Here is a 21275-nt window from a genome sequence, read left to right as displayed (position 1 = left end):
AGGGAGGCATCCCAGCAACTAGAAGGAGCTCTCTGCCCAGCTTCCCCTCTTCAGCTCCCAGCGTGTATTGGTGTGGAGTAAGAGGGGTCTATCGGTGGGGTCCCTGAAAGAGACCTAGAAACATTGGGTGACAGAGAGGGTCCTAAAGCACAGGAGGACCCTAGCTGGAAAGTAACGCCTTAGCTTAGCTTATAATAGGAATGAATTATACATAATGCATGAGACTTCATGACTATGTATGTCAGGAGGGAGCCTAAATGCTCCAAGGGGCGGGTTCAGCTGGGCTTGGGACAAGGCAGGGGTCTCTGGTCCCACCATCCCTGTGGCCCTAGGACTCTGGCTTATGTGGCTGACAACCATCAAAGCTGCTGGAGCTGGAGCCAGAGCCCCAGTTCCTGCCTTGGTTCTGCTCCTGTCTCCCACTGTGACACAGAGAAAATTACTGCCCTGCATTAGGCCTCAGCTGCCCCATCTGCAAAACTGGGATAAATTTCTGCTCAAATACCTCCGGGGATTGTGTTGAAGGTCAAAGCTAGACAATAGCCATCATTTGGATTAGATTCCCCTGGAAAGTTCAAGAAGAGTTTGAGTCAGGGGTTGTCCAGGACTCTCAGTCAAGGTCCCAAAGAAGCAATGCTACAAAATTAATTCCATCCAGAAAGATAGAGAGACTTGCCCAAGGCTACACTAGTGGATTCTAAGCCCTGAGGCTTCGTCCTTGCCCTGGTCATCTTCAGGACCACGGACAGGGCCGCTTCTCCCCAATCTAGGCACCCATGCTGTTCACTGTCATTTCACCAGGGCTTTCTGATCCATTTGTTTTTATGTCTGTATGTCGGGTAGCCCGCAAGCAGGGCTGGCGTCCGCCTGTGAGTATAAAACTGACAAGAGGCGCTGGCGGAGTGTGGAAACTGTCAGCAGAGCAGCCGCCTGTGAAATTAACATGATATCGAAAGCGTCAATGTTTATTTACTGGAAATATCTGGACAGGATGCAAAGCAGGCCTGCAGCTGCTGCCTCAGGGGTGAGGGTGAGGGTCACCCCTGCCCGTACCTCCTTGGCAGCTACTAGGCCCTGCTAGCAGAATCAGCCGACCCCCTTGTTAAGACTTCCACTCTCTTCTTGACTTGCTGAGGAAGAAGCTCTCATGGAGAAAGTGTGGCTTCATTTAAGTTTCTCTGAAAGTAATCTCCCTCATGTTCCAGTAGTTCCAAAGATGGTGTCCATGAACTGGTGAACAACAGTGAGTCTTTGTTCTCCCCTAGGCCCAGCTGACTGGACCAGATTGAGATCACCTGACTAAAATTCGGCCAATCAGAGTGTGTCTCATGGGAATTTAAAATCAGGGTACAACTATTAGGTTAGCAGCAGGGAACTGAGATTTCAGGTTGTGCTGGCTCTTAGCAGGGGCTGCTATCTTGAGGTGGTCAAGCTCAGCTAAGTGCGCGTTGGTAAGTAAAAGAAAAGCTTGGTTGTCAAAGATGAGGAGAATGGAGCAGAGATGCAGAGATAAGCAGAGATGAGAGAACATCTAGTTCTTGATAGAGACACAGATAGATGGTTTTCAGTTTTGGGCAAGAAAACCTGGCAGTTCATTATACACTATGTTTATTTCAATTCTTCTATAGCCTTACATTTAAAGAGCATTTTTCTGGAAAAGAAAAAAGGTCCACTGAAACTGGCCCTAAGATAAGAGACTGACCCACGACTCAGGTGACAAGGAATAGACCCTCAGATAAAATGTGGAATTTGCTGGGAAGGGGTCAGTCAGTGGCAGTCAGTATGTGGTAGCAAAGTGGCTTATTATGCTGTGCCCATAGTTGTTGGGATCAGACCTGGGGCCCAAAAGCAGAATCAGGGACACCCCCCACAGCTTGCCTCTGCTTCTGCCTACATCTTCTGTGAACTGGAAACTTGGCTCTTGGTAGTGCCCAGGTTCACCTTTCCTAGACTGAACTTCAGAGAAAAACCAATACTGGTATTCTCTGGTTCCAAGTTCAAATATCCTAGGGAAGGTTTCTGATTAGCTACACTTGGGATAGGTGCCATTTTTTCTTGTCTACTCTCACACCAACAAGGAGATATGGGTATGGATTGGCCCTACTGGGGTTGGCTACTCTGTCCTAGATGGAGCTATGCCCAGGGACGAAGGTTCCATAAGAAGACAGCAGTTTTTAGTGTCACCACATGGTTGGAGGACAGGCACCTCACACAAGGCAGACAGAACAACGGATGTCCACCCTGTTCTTTGTGCAGGAAGATCTGGGGGTGTCAGCCCTGCTCTCATCACTGACAGGATGGCCCCTAATGATGGCAACTGTGTAGTGTTGGCCTGAAAGCTTTTTTATACTCCTTACCTTGCTACAGGGAAGTGTTCGTTGCACTTGGGCTGATTTCCCCCTATGACTGCGTGTCAGTGGGTAAATTATCATTTAGGCCAGTATTCCCAACTTGCTTGGTGATAAGAATCAGCAGAGCTTCTCTCCAGACATTTGGATTCAGTAGGGCTGGACCAGACCAGGGAATCAGGATTCCGACTTTATCTTATCTGGGGTATGTCTTGGGAATCACTGACTTAAACCACAGAGGGTGAAACTCTCATCTGGTCTGAAGTGAGACTGAACCAGTGGGTTGGGTGACACCAGCAGCGTGGACTCTGCCAGCAGGAAGCTTTTAAAGCGGTCGTCTGTACCTTGGCTGCACTTTAGAATCACCTGGGGAAGTCTTGAAAATTTTATTACCTGGGCATCACCCCAGGCCAATGAAATCAGAATCTCTGGAAGTGGGAGTTAGGTAGCAGTATTTTTTAAAGCTCCCCTGGTGATTCTGATGTGCAGCGAGCTGATCTAGGGAAAGCCACCATTTCACTCCACTCACACTCCTACTTAAAGACCCCGCTCCTCCCCAAACCTAGAAGAGGTAGCCTTCTCTGTCTCTGTCCTGTCTCAGCTGACTGGACAAAGGGTGGACACCTGACCTAATCCTGGCCCACCACGGTTTCTCTTGGGAATTTAGAATTGAACAAAGAGGCCATGGGGACCTGGGGCTGCCCTCCTAGGGTAGCTGTGCTCAGTCAGACACCCCTTGATTGTCTCTGCAGAGACAGGTAACCTGAGCTTCTGTGCAGCCAGAACCTAAGCCACCAAGAAAGAGGGGGAGCTGGTTGTGATGGGCTTCCCTGAGACTACCTGCTTATAGAAAATCCCTTGTTAGAGTACATCTTTAAGTGGGTTTCTGTTCCTTGTAGTCAAATCATTTTGGATACAGACAGCACTGAAATCTAAAATGCACTCCAGACCGGAACCCCACAGCCCTGGAGGGCCCAGCAAAGGACTGCGGCTGGCACCTACTGGCTACATCCCACAAGCCAGGTACTTTCCATGGGCATTGTGGCCAAGCTTCCCAACAAACTGTAAGGTGGGAATGATTATCCCTGTTTTTAGGGAGAAGTGCAGTATTATGCCCCAGGGCGCCTGGCTGATTAGTGTGGAGCAGAGACATAAACCAGGGTGTGCCAAATCGCTTCCAGTGGATCTCACAGGAAGCCAATTATGCAAAGCAGGGCAGAGTGGAGGTCCTGCTGCAATAGGAGAGTGGGGGGCTGCTGCTTACCAACTCCCCCCCCCCCAGAGTGGGGACAGGTTATGAAAGGTTGGGGGCTGTCCATTTGAAAACAACCCCACTTGGCCCAGGCCCTGAGAGAGACTGTAGGAGAACAGGAGAGCGGGGCCGCACACAGGGCATGCTCACAAGTGGGGCACTGCGATTACTCTCTCAATTACTATGGCTGTTATGCAGGAGGGCTTTGTGAACCACTCCTCAGCTACCTCCATCTGTGTGATTTCCCACAATGCGCACTACTTACATCTCTGATTATAATTTTTATTTTATTTTAATTCCAGTATAGTTATCTGATTACAATTTTTAAAAATTTGTATTATATGAGGGATTGACTGGTTGGAATCCATCTCCCCCACCAGACTCTAAGCTCTCCAAGGGCAGAAGCTTCTCCAGTCTTGCTCCTCATAATATCCCAGTGTGAGCCCAGTGTCTGGTGAGCCAAGATGCTCAATTGAATACATGGGAAGGAAGGAGAGAGGGGCAAAAGGGGTGCTCAAAAGCAAGAATGATTACTCCATCTAATAGAAGGGGGAAGTGAAACTCAGGGAGGGGAAACCAACTGGCCGGGATCAGGCATGATAACAGATGAGCTGAGCCGGGACCTGACGCAGAGTAAGGAGGGAGGCCCAAGAAGACAATGCAGAAGTGAGATTTCAGGCATAAGTAATCCTGGGGAAATACATAACTACAAATTGAGTGTGCAAAGCCCCTTCCGGTGACTGAGCCCTCTCTCTCTGGTGGGGAACAGCCTCCCTTCCAACAGGAGCAGGTGGATTGAACAGCGGCGGCTCTCTCCAAGGCTGAGAACCACAGGCCGACCCTGAGTGAGCAGTAGCCTCCCATGAGCTGAAGAACGCGAAAAGCCCGCAGAATCTCCTTGGGACCTGTTCAAAATCATGTTTGCTTTTAATGTTGGGGGACAGGAGGGAGAGAGAGGATTAGGGATAGACTTGTCCATTCAATAGGATAAAAGACAATTAAAATTGCTCGTCGCCATGGACTCTGAATTTCTGCCCCAATGGGACGCAGTCTTCCTCTTGGACCTGGTGTCGGAACAAGTGTGGCTGCGTATGAGGGGCAAACCCTCCCTCATTGCTCACCGTTGCATCTCCTGGTCCAGCGTCCCATGATTGTTCGGCATGTTCTGAATGAGGCCGGGGTCTGGAAGCTGTGTGGGGAAGGTGACATTATTCATAATGGGGAGTCCATAAGAAGAAGAATAGTAGAAGCAAACATTTACTGGTCAATTGCTCTGTACCAGACACAGGCATGATCTAATTGAATCCTCACAAGTCCCATGGGCAACTTGCCCAAAGTCACACAGCTGGTACATGGTAGAGCCAGCATTTAGACCCAGGTTGTCTGGCTCCAGATTCCACACTTGGCCCCTTTGACCAGCCTCCACCTCTTGGTGTCCCTTGTGTTTTGATATGATTCAAACGCTCAGGGTGTGCTCTTGCCTAGTCCCGGTGATGGCAGGCCCTAACCCAGGGGATTGATTTAGAATGGGGGGCACAGACAGTGGTGGCCAGGAAAGGGCTATTTAGGCAAGGGACCTATGCCATGAGCTGAAGGTTGCCAGAATGAAAGAAGTGAGCACATGAGTGGGTATGGTGCGGGGAGAGGTGAGTAAGGGACATCCCAAGCAGAGGGAAGAACATGTGGGGAGATCCCGAGGGGAAAGAGCTTGGGTATTTGAGGAAAAGAAAGGATGCTGGTGCAAGCTGTTCAGATTCCTCTGGAGAGGGGAGAAGGGGATGGGTCATAGAGTCCCCCTGGAGCCTTTGAGCCAGGCCCTCTCACAGACCTCATGGGGTTGACCACACAAGGCATCTTTGGCCAGGGTGATCTCGAACCTGTGCTCTCACTTGAGGGGGCCTATCTAGGGGGACCAGCAGCTCTGGGATTCACTTTGGGCTCTACATCTGGGAGCTTCTGAAGCGCCCCTACCACCCATGCCCTCAGCCTAGCTCCACCTTCTAACCTTTCCGAGGGACCAAGGGGCCGAAGGAGGCAGGCATAGGGGTTGGGAGTGAGGGGTGGGGGTCCCCATGGCCACGCCCCCCCAGCGGGACAGCTGCGCTGGTCGCCTAGGAGACAACATCCAGCGAGCTCTCATTGGCCAGCCGCAGCTCTGAGGGTGGAGTGGGGCTCGGGGCAGCCGGAGGCGTGTGCTCTTGTGTGCGCAGGCTCACGTGTGTGGTGCAAGGTATGTGAGCACCGAGCACGGGCCGGCCTGGCCGCTCTGTGATCCCAGGAAGCAGGGAGGCGACGGGCTGGGTGGCAGAGCGTGGACCTCTGCGAGGGGGCCCCTGGAGGCATGTGGGCCGTGCTGCTGCGTGCTGCGCAAAGCGGGCTGCGTTGTGGATCTGTGCTTTAATGTGAATGCATCCGGTGAATGTCCAGTATGATGTACCGGTGTGCGCAGGTATTATCTGTACCAGTGTGTATACTGAGAGTGTTTGCATGGGTGTGTGAAAGGTTTGTGTATGAACATATGAATTGCTATGTGTGTGGGAGAATGTGTGAGGCTGTATAAATCCGTTTGCACGTGTGCCTGCTGCAGGTGTGTGCGTGCCTGAGTGTGTGTGAGCATAGAGGTGTGCAAACTCATGTGTGCATTCTCTGCCTCTGCTTCCTCTGCTCCCACACCTCAAATCTTTCCTCCTTAGACTCTGAGATGGGTCCCTCTCATGCTCAAGCGCCCACCATAGCTCCCCATGGCCAAGATGGTGCTCTACAGAACACCAGCCTCAGCTTCCGCAGTCCCCCGCACCCCCCACACATCTGCCTCCCTTTCACAGGAGCACTGAGAGCTCAGAAAAAGGATTCGGAGCGCTTGGATGGCTCAGTCAGTTAAGCGTCTGAGTCTTGATTTCAGCTAAGGTCATCATCTCACAGGTTCGTGAGTTGGAGCCGCACATTGGGCTCAGCACTGTCAGTGTGGGACCTACATGGGATTCTCTTTCTCCCTCTCTCTGCTCCTCCTCTGCTTGCATGCATGTGCTTTCTCTCAAAATAAATAAATAGACTTTGAAAAAAAAAAAAAGAGGGGAGGCTTCAAGGGCAGAAATGAAGCGTTCAAAGCATTTTCCTTCATCCTAAGCCGGGGGAATTGGAACTGAAGGCCTGTGGATCGTTGAAAAGCTCGTACCTGCCTTTGTTCTCCCCTGTCTGCGCTCTCTACATGAATGGTGACCTTCCCGTAGCCCCCACTGCTTGTGGGACACTGTATTCCACCGCTACGGGGTGTTTACCAGATGTTACTCCCTTATCTACCTCCCCACCCCATCCTCCCATTCCTACACCTGTGTCTGGAAAGCCTTCTTTTGTGGGGAAGGGCTGGAGGCCGGCTGGGACCTGGGAAACCATCATAGGTCTCTCCAGCTCTTTGCCTTCTCACGAAACAATCCTCCCATCGACCCACGCTTCCAGCAGTCCCTTCTGCCTATGGGCCACTGCAAGGGCCATCAACCTTGCCGTGTCCCTTTCCCCTCCAGCTGCCCCACAGGAGAAAGGAAACAGCTGGCCTCCTGGCTCCCAGCCGGCCAGCTGCCAACAAGGGGTCAGGCAGTCCTGCTTGGTACATCTGGCTGCAGGCCGTCCACCAGTCTTACTTCCCCGCTGGTGGCTCCACCTGGACTCACCCTGGAGCAGAGGATTTTTTCCCACTCTCCATGGTCATCTTCCCTAGCCGAGCTCTTGCGGCCCATCTGCTCCAGCTTCAGCTGTAAGAGAGGGAAAGTAAGGCAGAGGGGGCAGGGGCTCACCCCAAGTGGCAGAAGATAGGCAGCTCCCTGAGGTTACAGGAAGACTCCAGAAAGGTGATATCCAGGGTGTGCTTGTATCCTGGCTCGGGACTGAGAAGCACCTGAGGAAGGTTACAGGGAATGGGTGAAAGACAACCTGCGGGGGCCAAGGCCAGGTGGAGGGGCTGGCAGGCCCCTTGGGCCTCTGTTCCAGGTGACTGCATGGTCGGTAGCCAGCATGGCGAGGGTGATTTATGGGCTCAAGCACAGGGCCAGGCAGTAAATGTCATTTTACTAGAGAGGCTATAACTCCTGTTTCACTTCAGCAGCAGTGTGGGGGCAAGGAAGTGGGATGAGGGACACCACTGAGGTCTGGGGTGAACCATGAAACCAGAAGGGAGTGGGGAGTCCCAGTTGGTACAACCTTCTCTCAGGCCCTTGGGAAGGGTCAGCCTAGAAGTGCTCAGGGATTGGAGCAAGGTCACACAGTGAAGTATCTCACCTCACAACACTGAGCTCAGGACAGAGCCCAGGAGAGACAGACACCCCATCCCAGCTCTGGGTGCTGCCAAGGGGCAGCCATACCCCCCTCCCACCCAGGTCTGCTGCCTGTGCCCTTGGAGTGTCCCGTAAGAGGCTCTGGGGCTGGCAGGAGACTGGAGATGAGGCTTCACGGTGCGTATGTCTCTCCTCTTTATGACGCCATATTTTTTAACGAGGTATGTAAATGCCTGCCAGTCAGAGAGCAAAGTCAGGGCCTCCAGCTGCTCACCTCTTCCGGGACTGGGTGCCACCCTGGGGCCAGCCTGACCTTGTGTTTCCCATGGGAGAGCTTTCTGGATGCCACAGCAATTGCCTCCCTGTCTCCACCCCCCTTTCAGCTGAGTCAGAGCTGGTGCTACTACTGACTCATTCCTTTTGTGACCTTGGACCTGTCAATTCTCTCTGAATCTGTTTCCTCATCTGCAAAATGGGAGCACAACAAACATTTGTGTGTGTGTGTGTGCGCGCGCGTGTGTGTGCTTTCCACCATTGCTACTGCTTAGCTGTGCAATGTAGGGCAGTGGCTCAGCCTCTCTGAGACTCATGTTTCTCATCATTGAAACAGGGAGACAGGCATGCTAGTCACTGCCTTTGGGCTGAGCTCTGGATCCTGGGACCTGGGTATGGTGGCCATCCCACCCCCCTCTCTCCTGACTGGCTTTTTCTTTGCTCTGCCTTCAGCTTCCTCCTCCTCTGTTCCCCCCAGAACATCCTGCTGTTCCATCCCCAGGGTTAGCCTTCTCCAGGGCAGTGTGTCACAGCCCAGCCAAGAGTGATGGGATGGGGGGATCTAGCTGGAGAGGCAGAGCAAGAGCCAGACCCTGGTCCCTGCTGAGGTCCCATCAAGGGCAGGGGTTGGCATGGGGGCTGGGGCATGACGGAATTGGGAGAATGGGTACTGGGGCTGATGCTTAGTCTCCACAGCCCCCAAAGGACCACCCTCGCCTTCTCAGACACCAGCAGTCCGCTGGCATGATGACAGGGCCAGGGCTGGGGACACAGGATGAGCCATAATAGGTTTATGGGGAGGTTGTAAATCCCTTTACAGTCTGAGCAATCAACTCCCTCAGGCAGAGCTGGAGCACCCAGGGGAAGGCCCTGATCCCAGGGCTGTGCTGCAAGGCTGCTACTCTCAGACCCCTGTCTAGTAGTATCTGGTCACCCGCTAGGTACCAGGGCCAGACTCTAGGTTTTCAGAACAGGTCACCCAGCCTCGTGTTGTTGTGCTCTGATCTCAGGGCCCCGTAGAGATGCCAGGTGGACTTGGGGCTGGGAGGGGGAACTGACTGGTAGCAGCCTTGATCATTACCCACCCTTGCACTCACCCACCTGTGCCACAGCAGATTGTCCACTACGGACTCATCCCAGCCTACAAAGGAAGGAGGCCACAGGAAGAGATATGGCTGTGCCTAGCTCCACAGATGAGAAGCCCGAGTTTGGGGTGGTTTAATATGAGGCGACCGGTCTGGTGCTTTTTCTGCTGTGAAGTACTTGGCGCCCTGTGTATGAATCCTGGCTTCATCACCTACCTGGTGGTGGGCCCCTGGAAGTCCCTTGTCCTCCCCAAGCCTGTGTTCTCATCTGAAAGGGAGCATATTAGAACCTCCTCATGGTAGGACTAAATAAGACAATGTGGGCAAAGTGTCTGGCCTGGTGCCTGGCCAGATAAACAATAGCTATTATTATTACCATCAATATATCACCCCTGGGAGACCCTGCCTCTTGCTTCTGCTCAAAAGGACACTGGACCAGGGGTGGCAAACTTGGTTCAGGTCCCGACTCTTTACTTACCAGCTGGAGATCCATTTGTAGGCCAGTCACCATCGCTAATTCCTTACTCCTGGGTACACTGTAGAGGCCTGTGTGCCAATGAGTGGTTCCTAAGAGGACAAAGGCACCTCTGAGGTCCCTGTGGAGGTCCCCAGGGGTGGCTGCAACAACCCTTGCATCCTGCATGCCCTTAGTGTTACGTGACTCTGCAGCTCTTCCCACCAAGAGCTGGGGTCTGTCCTTCCTCCCCTTGAATCTAGGCAGACCTGTGACTTGCCTTGATTCCTGGCGTAGGCCTCAAGAGACCTGGCAGTTTCCATTTTGCCATCTTGGGAGTGCTGAGCCACCATAAAAAAGTCCAGCTAGGCTGCTGGAGAGACCACGTGGAAATAAAGAAGCTGGCCTCTAACCCTTCCAACCTCCCCAGCTGAGACAGACATGGCCAGAAGCCACCTTGGATCTTTTGGCCCCAGGCAAGTCTCCCTAATCAACACCATGCAGAACTGACATGAGCTGTCCTTACCAAGCCCTGCCCAGGTTGCAAATTGGAGCAAATAAATGGTTGTCGTTTTGAACCACTAAGTTTTGGGGTGATTGACATGCAGGAATAAATAATTGATATGTCTCTTAGCTCTTTCTGCACCATCTTTACCCAAACTTGGCTTAGATCGGGTTGAGCTGGTTGGACAAGGAGATGAGCACCTGATTTAGAGGCAGTCAATCCATTGGTTGGCAGGCGGCTAATCAGACCTTTTCTCTGGAGAATATGAATGAGGAGATCAGAGATCCTAGCAAGTCAGACTCTGAAGGAGGCTGGAGTTGGGCTTTGGAATGGGAGCGGAGGTGACTTTTAACCCTGTGTTATCAGAGGACATCAAATTGGGAGAGAAGCAGGAAAGCTGATAGACATGGAACCAAGTTCTGTGAGGTCCCCAGTAAATCACTTAACTCCAGATGGTTTGTGCTGCCCCTGATCCTTGTACCTCATGAATTTTGTCTTCAGGCCCCCCAAAGTTCAAGGCCCCCCAGGACTCCTAATACCCGCTAGGGTCTACACTGCTTCTCTGACCCCTTCTCCCCTGCTCCCTGTGACCTCCATTCCCGCACACGCACGCAGGTGGGGGCCTTGTCCTCCAGGGCCCCAGGGCATGGCCACTCTCTCTGTCCTGGGCACACCGCCCTGATGGCCTGAGGTCTGCCTCTATCCTTCCACACAGCCCTGAGCCTTCGGGGGCAATTCGGAGGGCATCACCAGGCTTGGCTTCTACCCCGATCTCATTTGAAGTTTCAGCTCCTTTTGTCCCTCACTGTCCCCCATACAGTCCCTTCCTTTCTCGGTTCCTGAGTTCAACCACCACTCCCCTGGTTGTCCATAAGGATGCCATGCTAATAATGGTGGTGATTATTGCACACCAAAAAGTTGTCACACCTGAGATGGAATTTATGGGCCCAGCACGCTTCCGCTGCGTGACTCTGCTACTATCTGAGATGGAATTTAAACTGAGGTCTGCCTAACTCCAAAGCCCACGCCCCAGCCATCACTCTGCTGTGTGACTCTGAGGGGGTTACTTCCCCTCTGTGAGCCCCAGAGAGGGGCTTGTGAAGGGTAAAGCAGAGGTGGGGCAGAGGTGGTGGTGATCCGGGTGCTGGCTGCTAATACCCAGCTGGGTGCCGTCTTTGTCCACATTCACTCGCTTTTGCCCAAGGTAGGCTCCCAGTCCTGCCACCCTTCTCTTCAAGGCACCCCTGTCTCCTGGAGGAGCAAGCCTGGAGGCTGCCTCTGGTCTCGGTCCCCTGGAAATCAGGCTGGACTCTCAGGATTATCTTGCCTTTTCCCCAATAGCTTGGACCCAGGCTGAGGGGTGAGCAGAGCAGCCAGCCTCCTATCAGGCAGGACATCTGGACCCCACAACCCCATTGGGCCTGAGGCAGACCTAACTAGGACTGTGTGCAACATGGGCCGCCCAGACCACCTCTGGGTTCAGGCTCCCAGCGGTGGGTGTGCCTCACACACAGTTGGGGCTGAGGATACCTGCTCCTCCTCTTTCCCCATCAGAGGCTCTCAGGCCATGGAGAAAGTAACCTCTTCAGCCTGACTTTTCAGCCTATTCCCCCGTTAAATCTGGCCAGGGCTCTTAAAAGTCAAGTCCATTCCTCTTTTCTACAGAAGGAGGTCCCACAGCTAAGAAGGGGTAGTACTAAAGCCCAGGCTGCCTTTGCTCGGGCCAACCCAGCCGCCCGCCCTGGGCGTTCACATTCCCCCAAAATGACTCTCTCCCCGATCCAAAAACAACCTCACAATTTTCCTGTGTCCTTGAGTTTCCTCAGAGGTCTGGCTGCCTCATGGTGGCCGAGAATAAATTGGCCCTCTTCCCAGACCTTGTGAAGCCCCAGGCATCCCAGAGGAGTTAAGTAACAATCCCACTGTCAGCCATTGGCTCCCATTGGCTCCTGAGGGAGAACAGTGCCCACCAAGGTATCTAGAGCTGGGGTTATGGAGAGTCTGTGCTCTGGTCTCTCTCTGGAGGTGAGCAGCCCTCTCAGGGTCGTGGGGCCTCAAGTGATACCATTGGCCTCTTGTGGTGTACAAGCCACCCCCTTGCTCAAGGACTCCCCTCCATGCTCCTGTGCCCCTGTGGTCTCCTGCCGATGGGAGTCCCCGGGCCTGGCTCTAAGAAGTCCCAAGCCAGGCTTAGAAGGCTATGGCTCTGGGACTCTGGAACTCCCAGGCCCTGGTCCTGTCACCTAGAAGCTGTGTGGCTTTCAATAAGCTACCACCCTCTCTGGTCCTCAGTCTCTGCATCTGTACCGGAGTTGGCCTTGATAGTAATCACCACCACCGCTGGTAGAGGGCTCACTGAGTGCCCGGCACCACATCAATCAACAAATACACCTATGCTCCTTCACTTAACGTCCTAACAACCAAAAGTAGTAAGATCATCTTTATGTTACAGATAAGCAGACTGAGGTTCGGAGGAGTTAAGTAACAATCCCAAACAGCTAGTAAGTGCTAGAACAGGACCTCAAACCCAGATCTGACCTCAAACCTCAGAGCCTATAATCACTAGTCTAGGCTGCTCTGCAGGGACCATCAACCTTTCCACACCAACATTCCAGAAGCCTATAGAGAGATGTTCCTGTTTCTTCCAAGGGATAAAACCATAGTTCCAAGGGCTTGAGGTTTACCCAGAATCAGGGACAGTCCTGGGGTTGTTGCTGAGAGAGGTGGATCGGGGCAGTCTGTCCCAGCTGTTGGCTGTAAGCTGCATCAGCTGGGAACCGAGAGCAGAGCAGGCTTTCGGGTACATCTGTGGATCAAATAAATGAATGAATGAGTGAATGAATGAATGCATGAATGAATGAATGAATGAGTGCCAACTCCCTGCCAGACTCTGCTCACCAGGCCACCCCACCAGAGGTTTGGTTTAGAAGGTGCTAGGCATGCAGCTACCTAGTCCGTGCCAACTTGGGTTGGGGGTGTGAGCCCCAGGAAGAGCCCCGGATGGAGGAGCTACATTCTGAAGTCCTGTTGTCAAGTGCTGACCTCCCCACTGCTTCCCCTTCACATTCAGCGTAAGTCTGCATCACTGGATTCTCCCCTAGCCTGAGGACTAACAGGGAGCAGGGTCATCTTGGGCCCACCGTGGGGCTGAATCCAAGTAGTCCCTGAGGAGAAAGAGGAAACTCGGAGGGGAGAAGCCAGGCCTCCCTACCCTGGTGGGCACCCCCTGCCTGACGGGGATGGGGATGAGCACATGGGTCGTTGGCCCAGCTTCTCGAGCCAGGGCCCACGGTGTCAGGGCAAGTTACAAGGTGACCTGGCTGGCTCTTTGTACTTCTGTCATCCGGGACATGCCTTTCCAGGGCCGAGTCTGGAATGGCTGGGTTTGGTGTGAATGGGCGGGGCCGCTTCTGACCCTCTAGGTCAGCTTGAGTGCCTGGATCCTACCCCCAAACCCATGACTCTTCAGAGCCCAGACTAGGCTCAGAGTATGGTTGGTGGTGGCCTGGACCGCTGTCCTGGAAGGAGCCTCTGAAAGTCCCTGGAGCGGCCCTCCCCTGGTGTGCCCCCAACCCTGACCCCATGGAGATCCCTTCGGGAGCCCCATCCCCGACAGTGAGATAATAATGACCATAATGAGAACAGTCACCCACACATGTGCACAGCGCTTTACAGGTTACAAAGTGTTTCACATACATCATCTCATCAATTCCTCACAACAGCCCTGTGAGGTAGGCAGGGCGGGGAGTAACGTTTCCATTTGTACAGATGTGGAGACTGAGGCCCAGAGAGGGTCAATGACCTGTTTGAAGCCACACCGTAAGTCAGCAGCAGAGCTGGGACCAGAAGTTAGGCCTCGGTCCCGCCTCCAGCCCCTGGCTCTCTCCACTGACTGTGCTGTCCTCCGGGAGGACCCCAGCCTCTGTCCAGAGTCTCGGCCACACCCGAGCCAGGCCCCCCAACCCCTGGCAGTAGTGCTTCCTGGCAGCTTGGCAGACAGCCCCCACCCCCTTCAGGCAGCCCTGTCTCCTCCACCTGCTCCCTGCAAACAGCCAGCCCAGAGCTGGGCCCGCACCTGCCCCGCTGCCTGCTCGTGTCGGTCGCCCGGGCAGGTGGGGCTCGAACCTCCTTTCCTGTTTTCCTGAGTGATCCCTCCCCATAGGGGAAGAGAAGAGAAAGGAGGAAGAGAAGGAGGAGGAGGAGGAGGAAGAGAAAAAACAAGAAACTGAGTTGGAAGAGGGCCCTGGAGCAATCAGGACGTCATAAGTTTGCATTCCGACTAGCTATAGGAAATAGTGTTTTTTTTTCTCTTTTTATTATTTCAAGTTTTCATAAAAATCCATAATTATTGAAACCCAAGTTACAGAGGAAGTTCGTAACTTTTTTTATTGAATTATTGACTGTGCTGCATGTCGGTCTGTCAGCTTCCGACTCCAGTCTGTCAACGAGTGCCCCTGTGCAGGTGGGTCCCCAGGCCTGGACTGCTGAGGTCCTGCTAGGAAGAGGGCAGGCGGTGAGGGCCGGCGGGGGGGTGGGGCGGGCAGCAGGGAATGGGGCTGGGAGGAAGAAAAAGAGTGTGTGTGGAGGGGCAGGGAGAGGCGGGAAGGATCGAGGAGCGAGCGTATGGCGGCCAGGCCCCTTCCCCTGCCCGGCTAGCCCGGGGGGTCCCTGCCCCTCCCCCGCCCCGTCCTCATATCATCTTCATGTTGAACTTGCGGGGCGCGTCGGCAGAGCTGATGCCTGCGTCCGACTTGCGGGGCACGTACTCGATCTCGATGTTGTGCTTCGTGTTGCCTTTGCCCCGGCTCCAGAGAAAGAGCAGCACCAGGCAGAAGAGGACGACGCCCAGGAAAGAGATGAAGCCCATGGTGGTGGCAATGATGAGGGTCTTGATGTCGAAGGGGAAAGGCACGGTGGCTCGGGTGCTGTTGGCCTCTCCCTCGCCCGGCTGGTTGGAGATGAAAGCGAAGGTCTTGTTGGGCTGATGGGGCCAGTCGGGCGAGTAGCTGCGCACATGCAGGTGGGCCGGCATGGAGTCGTTGCCGCCCGCGTTGGCCGCGATGCACAGATACGTGCCATTGTCCTGTACCTGGGCGTAGCGCACCTCCAGCGTGCCGTCGGGGAAGACTGTGAGCCGCCCGTTGCTCTTGGCCGAGACCAGGTGCTTGCGGGGTGAGAGCCAGAGGATGGCGGGCGGCGGGTCGCCATCTGCCCGGCACACAAACTGCACCGTGTGGCCCTCGTCCACAAACACCTGCTGGGCTTTGCGGTCCCGGATGCGGGCGCGGCGGCAGGTGAAGTAGTTGGGCAGGAGCACGTCCGGGAAGTCCTTGAACTCCTTGCCCTGGACGAATTCGGGTGTGGCACAGGTGGGCTGCTGCCGGTTGAAGTTGAGCCGCCAGCGGCGCCGGAACACCCACAGGAGCCGGCAGTCGCAGGCCAGCGGGTTGGAGTCCAGGATGAGCGTCTCCAGGTTGCCCACCGAGTGGAAGGCTGACTCCTCCAGTGTGGTCAGCTGGTTGCCCGAGACGTTTAGCACACGCAGGTAGTTGAGGCCGCGGAAGGCATAGGGCTCCACCACAGCCAGCTGCCCGCCCACCAGCTGGATCTCCTGCAGCCGTAGCAGCTCATGCAGCATGGAGCCCTCAATGGTGCCGATGGGATTGTAGGAGAGGTTGAGGAAGCGGAGATAGACCAGGTGGCGCACAGCCAGGTAGGGCACGGCGGTCAGATTGCAGTGTGTGATGGACAGGGATGTCAGGTTGAGGCCATAGAGGCAGTTGGGTGTCATGGTGTCCAAGTAGGGCCAGTGGGAGATCTCCAAGACCTTGAGCCGGTACAACCTCTTGAAGGAATAGTCCCGGATGGCATTGATGTTGAGGTGCCGGAGCCTCAGGACGATGAGACTGTGCAGGTGGGACAGCGCCTCGGTGGGGATGGAGGTCAGGTTGCATTTCTCCAGTGTCAGCTGCTCCAGGCTGTTGAGGCCGCTGAAGGCTCGGTGGGAGATGTAGACGAGGTCGTTGTCGCCGACCTCCAGCGACTTGAGGTTGTACAGGTCCTGGAACATGTAGTCCAGCAGGATGACAATCTTGTTCTCGCTGATGTCCAGTTTGGTCAGGTTACTGAGGCCGGTGAAGACGCCCAGGGGGATGAGCTTCAGGCGGTTGCTGCGCAGCCCCAGCGTCCGGAGGCTGAAGAGGTTGTTGAAGGCGCCGGGCTCCACGGCACTCACGATGTTCTCGTTGAGCTCTAGCTCTTCCAGGTGTGGGAAGCTGGCGAACTCGTCCTGGTTGAGCGTTTTGATGCGATTCTTGCCCAGGTCCAGCAGGCGGGTCTCGGTGGGGATGCCCTCCGGAACCGCCACGAAGCGCTTGCGGTGGCAGAGCACGGCGCGGTCCTGGGCCGAGCACTCGCAGCGGGGCGGGCAGCCCGTGGCGGAGCCTGACAGCACCGAGCCCAGCACCAGCAGGAGGATGGGCTGCCAGCAGGCCAGGAGGGGGCTGGGCATGCTCCTCGCGCCCCCCGCCAGCATCCTCTCGCTCACCTGCAGCCAGGAGCAAGCACAGGACAGAGGGGGCGGTTAGAGGAAAGGGTCTGTCTGGACCCCAGTCTGTGCCCTCCTGCCCCTGTTAGAATGTCCCCGACACGGAGAGCTGGGGGTCCACAGTGGTATAGGTCGCTCCTGGAACCCCACAGTGAGGTCCCGATGCCCAAGCCGGAGAGCCTCCTGCCACCCCGTGCTGCTTCCTCCTTGCTCCCTATCCTGCCCAGAGCCCTCCCAAGGAATTTCCCAGCACCCCTGGGGTTGAGGGGGTTCCCTGAAAGGACAGGGTCACCTCAGAGGAGCCTGACATCGGCACCCCAGGTGGCATCCTCCTCCTTTACAGTTTACATTTTACAGGCAATGTGATCCAGGCACACACCCCGTACCCCACCCCACGCCCCGAGCCTCAGCTTCCCCTGGTGCTCATCAGGGAGAAAGCCGGACCTGCTGAGTGGCCTCGGGGCTCACCGAGGGAATCAAAGGGGCCCAAAGGCTGAAGCCTCTGGAAACAGCCTGCAGAGGAGCATGTCTGGTCCCCAGGCTGTCAGGCCAGGGCTTCTGAGGCTGCTGGGGGCCACCCTCTCAGCCTTTAGCCTGAACTTCCCCAGGCACAGACACCACGGCGCCCTCCTCACCAGCACTGCAGCTGAGCCCCCAGCCCAAGAGTCCTGGGATATCAGCAAACCCAGTGGCACCTGTCAGTGTGCATTAATTTGCTTCCCAATGGGGTTTCTGGATCAGTGGAGGGCACCCCCGCCAGAACCCAGGACTCTACCCTGATGCCTCCCATCTGTCTCTGGGGGTTCCGATCACACTCCTCCTGGAGCCGGGGTTCTGTGAGGCTGCTAGTCTGAGGTGGGAGCATTCAGATTCCCATAGCCCAGGACGGCAGTGGCAGCTGGAGGCGCCCGTCCACACTGTGGCACTGAGGACGCAAGGCTCGTTACAGCTGGGCCCTGAGGAACACGACGGGCTTGGGTGGCCGTGACAGGGGTAGTGGCGCCAGGAGGGGGCCCAGCTTGAGTACAGGCCGCGGGTGGAGTAAGCAAGGGGTGTGGGAGAGTGAGCCTCCCCGCCCCCTCCACCCCCGTGGCTCTCCCCCAGCTGTGTTGAGAGGCTACTTGCTCCCACCTGTGCCCAGATTGCCTCTGCCACCTCCTCCTTCCCTCCTCTGTTCCACCCCATGGAACAGCAAGGTCAGCAGGGAGCTAGGAGGGCTAGTCTGGACTTCTTGAAACCCCAGGGGTTGGGCCAGGTGGTCTCTGGGGGCCAAACAATAGCCCAACTGCTCACATGCCACCCTTGGGCCTCTGCCCTGTTCACACACCCCACACACATGGTGCCAAGGGGGGCTCACCACAGGAAGGGGACGCCCAGGCTGGGAGGGCCCCACATCTCTGCCCCTGATCAGGCCCTTCTCCCATCTCTCCCAGCACACCCTCACCCCAACACACACCTGTACAGAGCCTCTGCTTTCAAGGCCACAGGTCTTGTCACCCAGACTTCAACTCTTCAGGCAAGGGGGGCTCAAAGAGCCTGTGGCTGCCCAAGGAAACCCAGCCTGTAGAAGGGGGTGGATCTGGGACCAGAGCTCTAGTCTGCGAGACATGCCACACAACTTCCGGTGCTCCTGCAGTCTCCCAGGACTGACAGTGCTCCCTGGTTGTTGATCGACTAAGTGACTGATTAACCGGAGAGGGCTCTGGGTGTTACTGACATGTTATGGAATCTGCAAGGTTTTGTCATCCCCAACGGCTTTGCCCACCCCCCACCTCCCCTCAGCCCCTCTCATCCTCTCTCCAGACTCCTGTGGTTCAGCCTCCCCCACCCCACCCCCACCAGGCCATTTTCCACAGTCACACATGCTCCAGTCACCCACCAGAAAAGCAAACATCCTGACAGGCGATCAATAAGTAATTGTGCTGGCAGCTGGGGCCGGCGCGGGTATGAGGCTGGGGACCCGGAGAGGTAAATAGGACTTTTAGCACCCAGCGCAGGGCTGGGCTGGTGGGCGAAGTGGGGGCTGCTGGAGAGGGGGCTGAGGACTGACAGGGGGGACAGAAATGGCACAGGGCACCTGAGATGCTGATAAGTCCCTCACATACACGAGAATAAAGCATTCAAAGCCACCACCACCCTGCCTCAACCTACCCACGTACTCCTCTGCCACCAGTCTGCTCCGTGAAACCACCCAGGTGTCCCCACCTTGTCCTGGCTCTAAACCATCTGCTTTTGGAGGACTCTCCCAGCCTCCTGCCCTAGCAGCCTTTGTGACCTCCCTTGCCAAATGTCGCCTCCTCCACGGAGCCATCCGGAACCTACGCAGTCAGAAATCAACTCTTTCCCATGACACTGAAGCACCTTACACTTATTAGTAGTGACGTTACATGACTGCTGTAGAGCACACCTTGTTCTAAAAATAACTTGAGACAACTGACAGAAAACATTATGCAACAAGATAAAAAGATAAAGCCAGCCAGTGAGGAAAGAATCCCACGAAGTCATGCATAACGACTAAAGGTGAGAGCTTCCTGGGAACCTGAACAAAGAGGCAGATACGCTCAGATCCTCAGCGCCTGGCGCCGCGCCCGTGATGTATGCTTAATCCTGGGTCAAACAGTCACGGGTGCTTCTGTCTCACAGAGCAGCACCCAGGGGTGTCCTCTGAAAGAATGTATGCAAGAGTCTGTGCAGGGGTTGAGGCCCTGTGAGTGAGCAGGCCCGCCGAGCAATGACAGAGTGGAGAGTTCACATACGTCGATGGAAAAGCATTGCTTGGCGTGGCTGCCACACTCCGGCCTGGCAGTTAGACCCGCAGACGACAGGCCATGCTCCCCGGGACCAAGATAGCTTCAGAAGGGTACATCCTCCTAATTGCCTCATCCCTCACCTTTTACATGTGGCTGTCCTGAAAGGTGGGGAAACTGAGGCCTGGAGAGGTTAAGAAGCCTGCCCGAGCTGGCACGGCAGGAACACAGCACACGGGGCCTAGTCTCCTGGCCTGGCACCCCCAGGGGGCCCCTGTCATTGAGGGGTGCTGACAGGGCTGTGTCTGAGGGGGTCACCAGAACTGCTGAGTGGGCAGTGTGCTCCTGCCTTCCTGGCAGGGCGAATCCCGCTGGTTACTCCTGCAATTGCAGAGACGTGTTTTATGCATTTTAATCAGCATTTTATTTTGGATCCTTGCCCCCTGAAGGGCTTCCCACAAGGGCGAGAGTTTAAAAATTGGACCAATAAATACAAAGGGAATAAACACCGAAAGCAGGCAGGTGGGCAGGCAAAGGGAGAGCTGTGCCCGGGGCACAATGTTCAGACCCCACAGCAGCCTGAGCCCTCCCGATCCCAGAGTGGTGAGAGAAGCTGAGCTGTCAGACCTGCTCTGCAGAGGGCTGCCTCCACCATCACACTCTCACTCCTATCCTGGGGCATATATGCCTGGCTAAGTTGCTCCCCACTCTGGCCCCAAGTGGTTCTTCGGCCACTCCTACTCTGCTGTGTGACCTTGGGCAAGGCCTGCCCTCTCTGGTCTATTTCCTCCCGGTACAGTGAGGGGCTGGATTCCAGGCTCCCTGAGGGAGCCCACAACAGAAAATGACTTTCACCAGCTAGAAAGTCAACATTCTCAAACCTGGTTAGAGGAGGAGTGGGGGCTCAGGCCCCAAACTGCAGTTCCACCGGGCCCGGAAGGATCTATCTGAAAGGCTCCCCAGTGGGGCTCAGGATGGGAAAGGGGACTGGTGGGGACAGAAGGGGCATCAGATCACCCGTGAGTAGACTTGGGGAGAGGGTGAGGGTCATTCCATCTCCTAAGGCAGCATTCAAAAGAGATTATTTTGTAGCCATTTGACAGATAAGAACTCAGCCTTCCTGAAGGGAATTCATTCGCCCTCAGGCCTAGGCACAAAGTTAGGGGGCAGCAGAGCTCTGTTCCCCCTGGTCAGCTTGCCTGCCTGAGAGCTGCCTGGTGTGAAGCGGGAATTCTGGACACACAGGCAGAGCAGGGAGTGGCAGGTCTGTCAGGGCAGGTGCTGGGGAAGGCCCCAGGGTGGGGGGGGGGGGGCCGCCCTTAGAGAGCTCAGGTAGGCGCCCTGCCCCCCAGACCCAACCTGTTCTTCAACTGTGCACGTTGAACACACTTGAGTTTCTTTTTTTTTTTTTTTTTAATTTTTTTTTTTTCAACGTTCATCTATTTTTGGGACAGAGAGAGACAGAGCATGAACGGGGGAGGGGCAGAGAGAGAGGGAGACACAGAATCGGAAACAGTCCCCAGGCTCCGAGCCATCAGCCCAGAGCCCGACGCGGGGCTCGAACTCCCGGACCGCGAGATCGTGACCTGGCTGAAGTCGGACGCCAACCGACTGCGCCACCCAGGCGCCCCGCGAACACACTGAGTTTCTTCTCCTGTGCCTGCTGCCATTGTCCTTGCTAGAATCTCACCTAATTTGGGGTGGGCTGCAGCACAGAATGGAAGGTTTTGTCATTTTAGGTTTATGGTATCAATATTTCATGGTGCTTCCACTCAGCACTCTTCAGGGAGCGCAGG

At 55.3% G+C, this 21275-nt stretch overlaps 1 protein-coding gene and 1 long non-coding RNA gene across 5 annotated transcripts in view; both read right to left on the bottom strand.

Annotated features, from left to right (window-relative positions):
* Positions 1-4508: 4508 nt before the first annotated feature.
* LOC147580338 (uncharacterized) lies at positions 4509-5728 on the bottom strand. The gene is made up of 2 exons (XR_015251922.1): positions 5606-5728; positions 4509-4789 (listed from the first exon to the last, which is right to left on the bottom strand). It is a non-coding gene; the product is annotated as an uncharacterized LOC147580338 (long non-coding RNA).
* An 8109-nt stretch (positions 5729-13837) lies between these two features.
* Positions 13838-21275, bottom strand: part of LINGO1 (leucine rich repeat and Ig domain containing 1) — a 195861-nt gene continuing 188423 nt past the window's right edge. For all 4 annotated transcript variants that reach the window (XM_086711270.1, XM_086711272.1, XM_086711271.1 and 1 more), the window contains one exon: positions 13838-16732. In XM_086711270.1, the coding sequence (XP_086567396.1) occupies positions 14876-16720 (1845 nt within the window). In that variant the 5' untranslated portion in view covers positions 16721-16732 and the 3' untranslated portion in view covers positions 13838-14875. The remainder of the gene's footprint in view (positions 16733-21275) is intronic.

The sequence above is a fragment of the Puma concolor genome, chromosome B3 (genome assembly GCF_028749965.1).
Source record: "Puma concolor isolate L17-30 chromosome B3, mPumCon1.1.hap2, whole genome shotgun sequence".
In the NCBI taxonomy this organism is placed as follows: domain Eukaryota; kingdom Metazoa; phylum Chordata; class Mammalia; order Carnivora; family Felidae; genus Puma; species Puma concolor.
The sequence above is the reverse complement of the archived record's forward strand: the minus strand, read 5'-3'. Positions and strand labels throughout refer to the sequence as shown.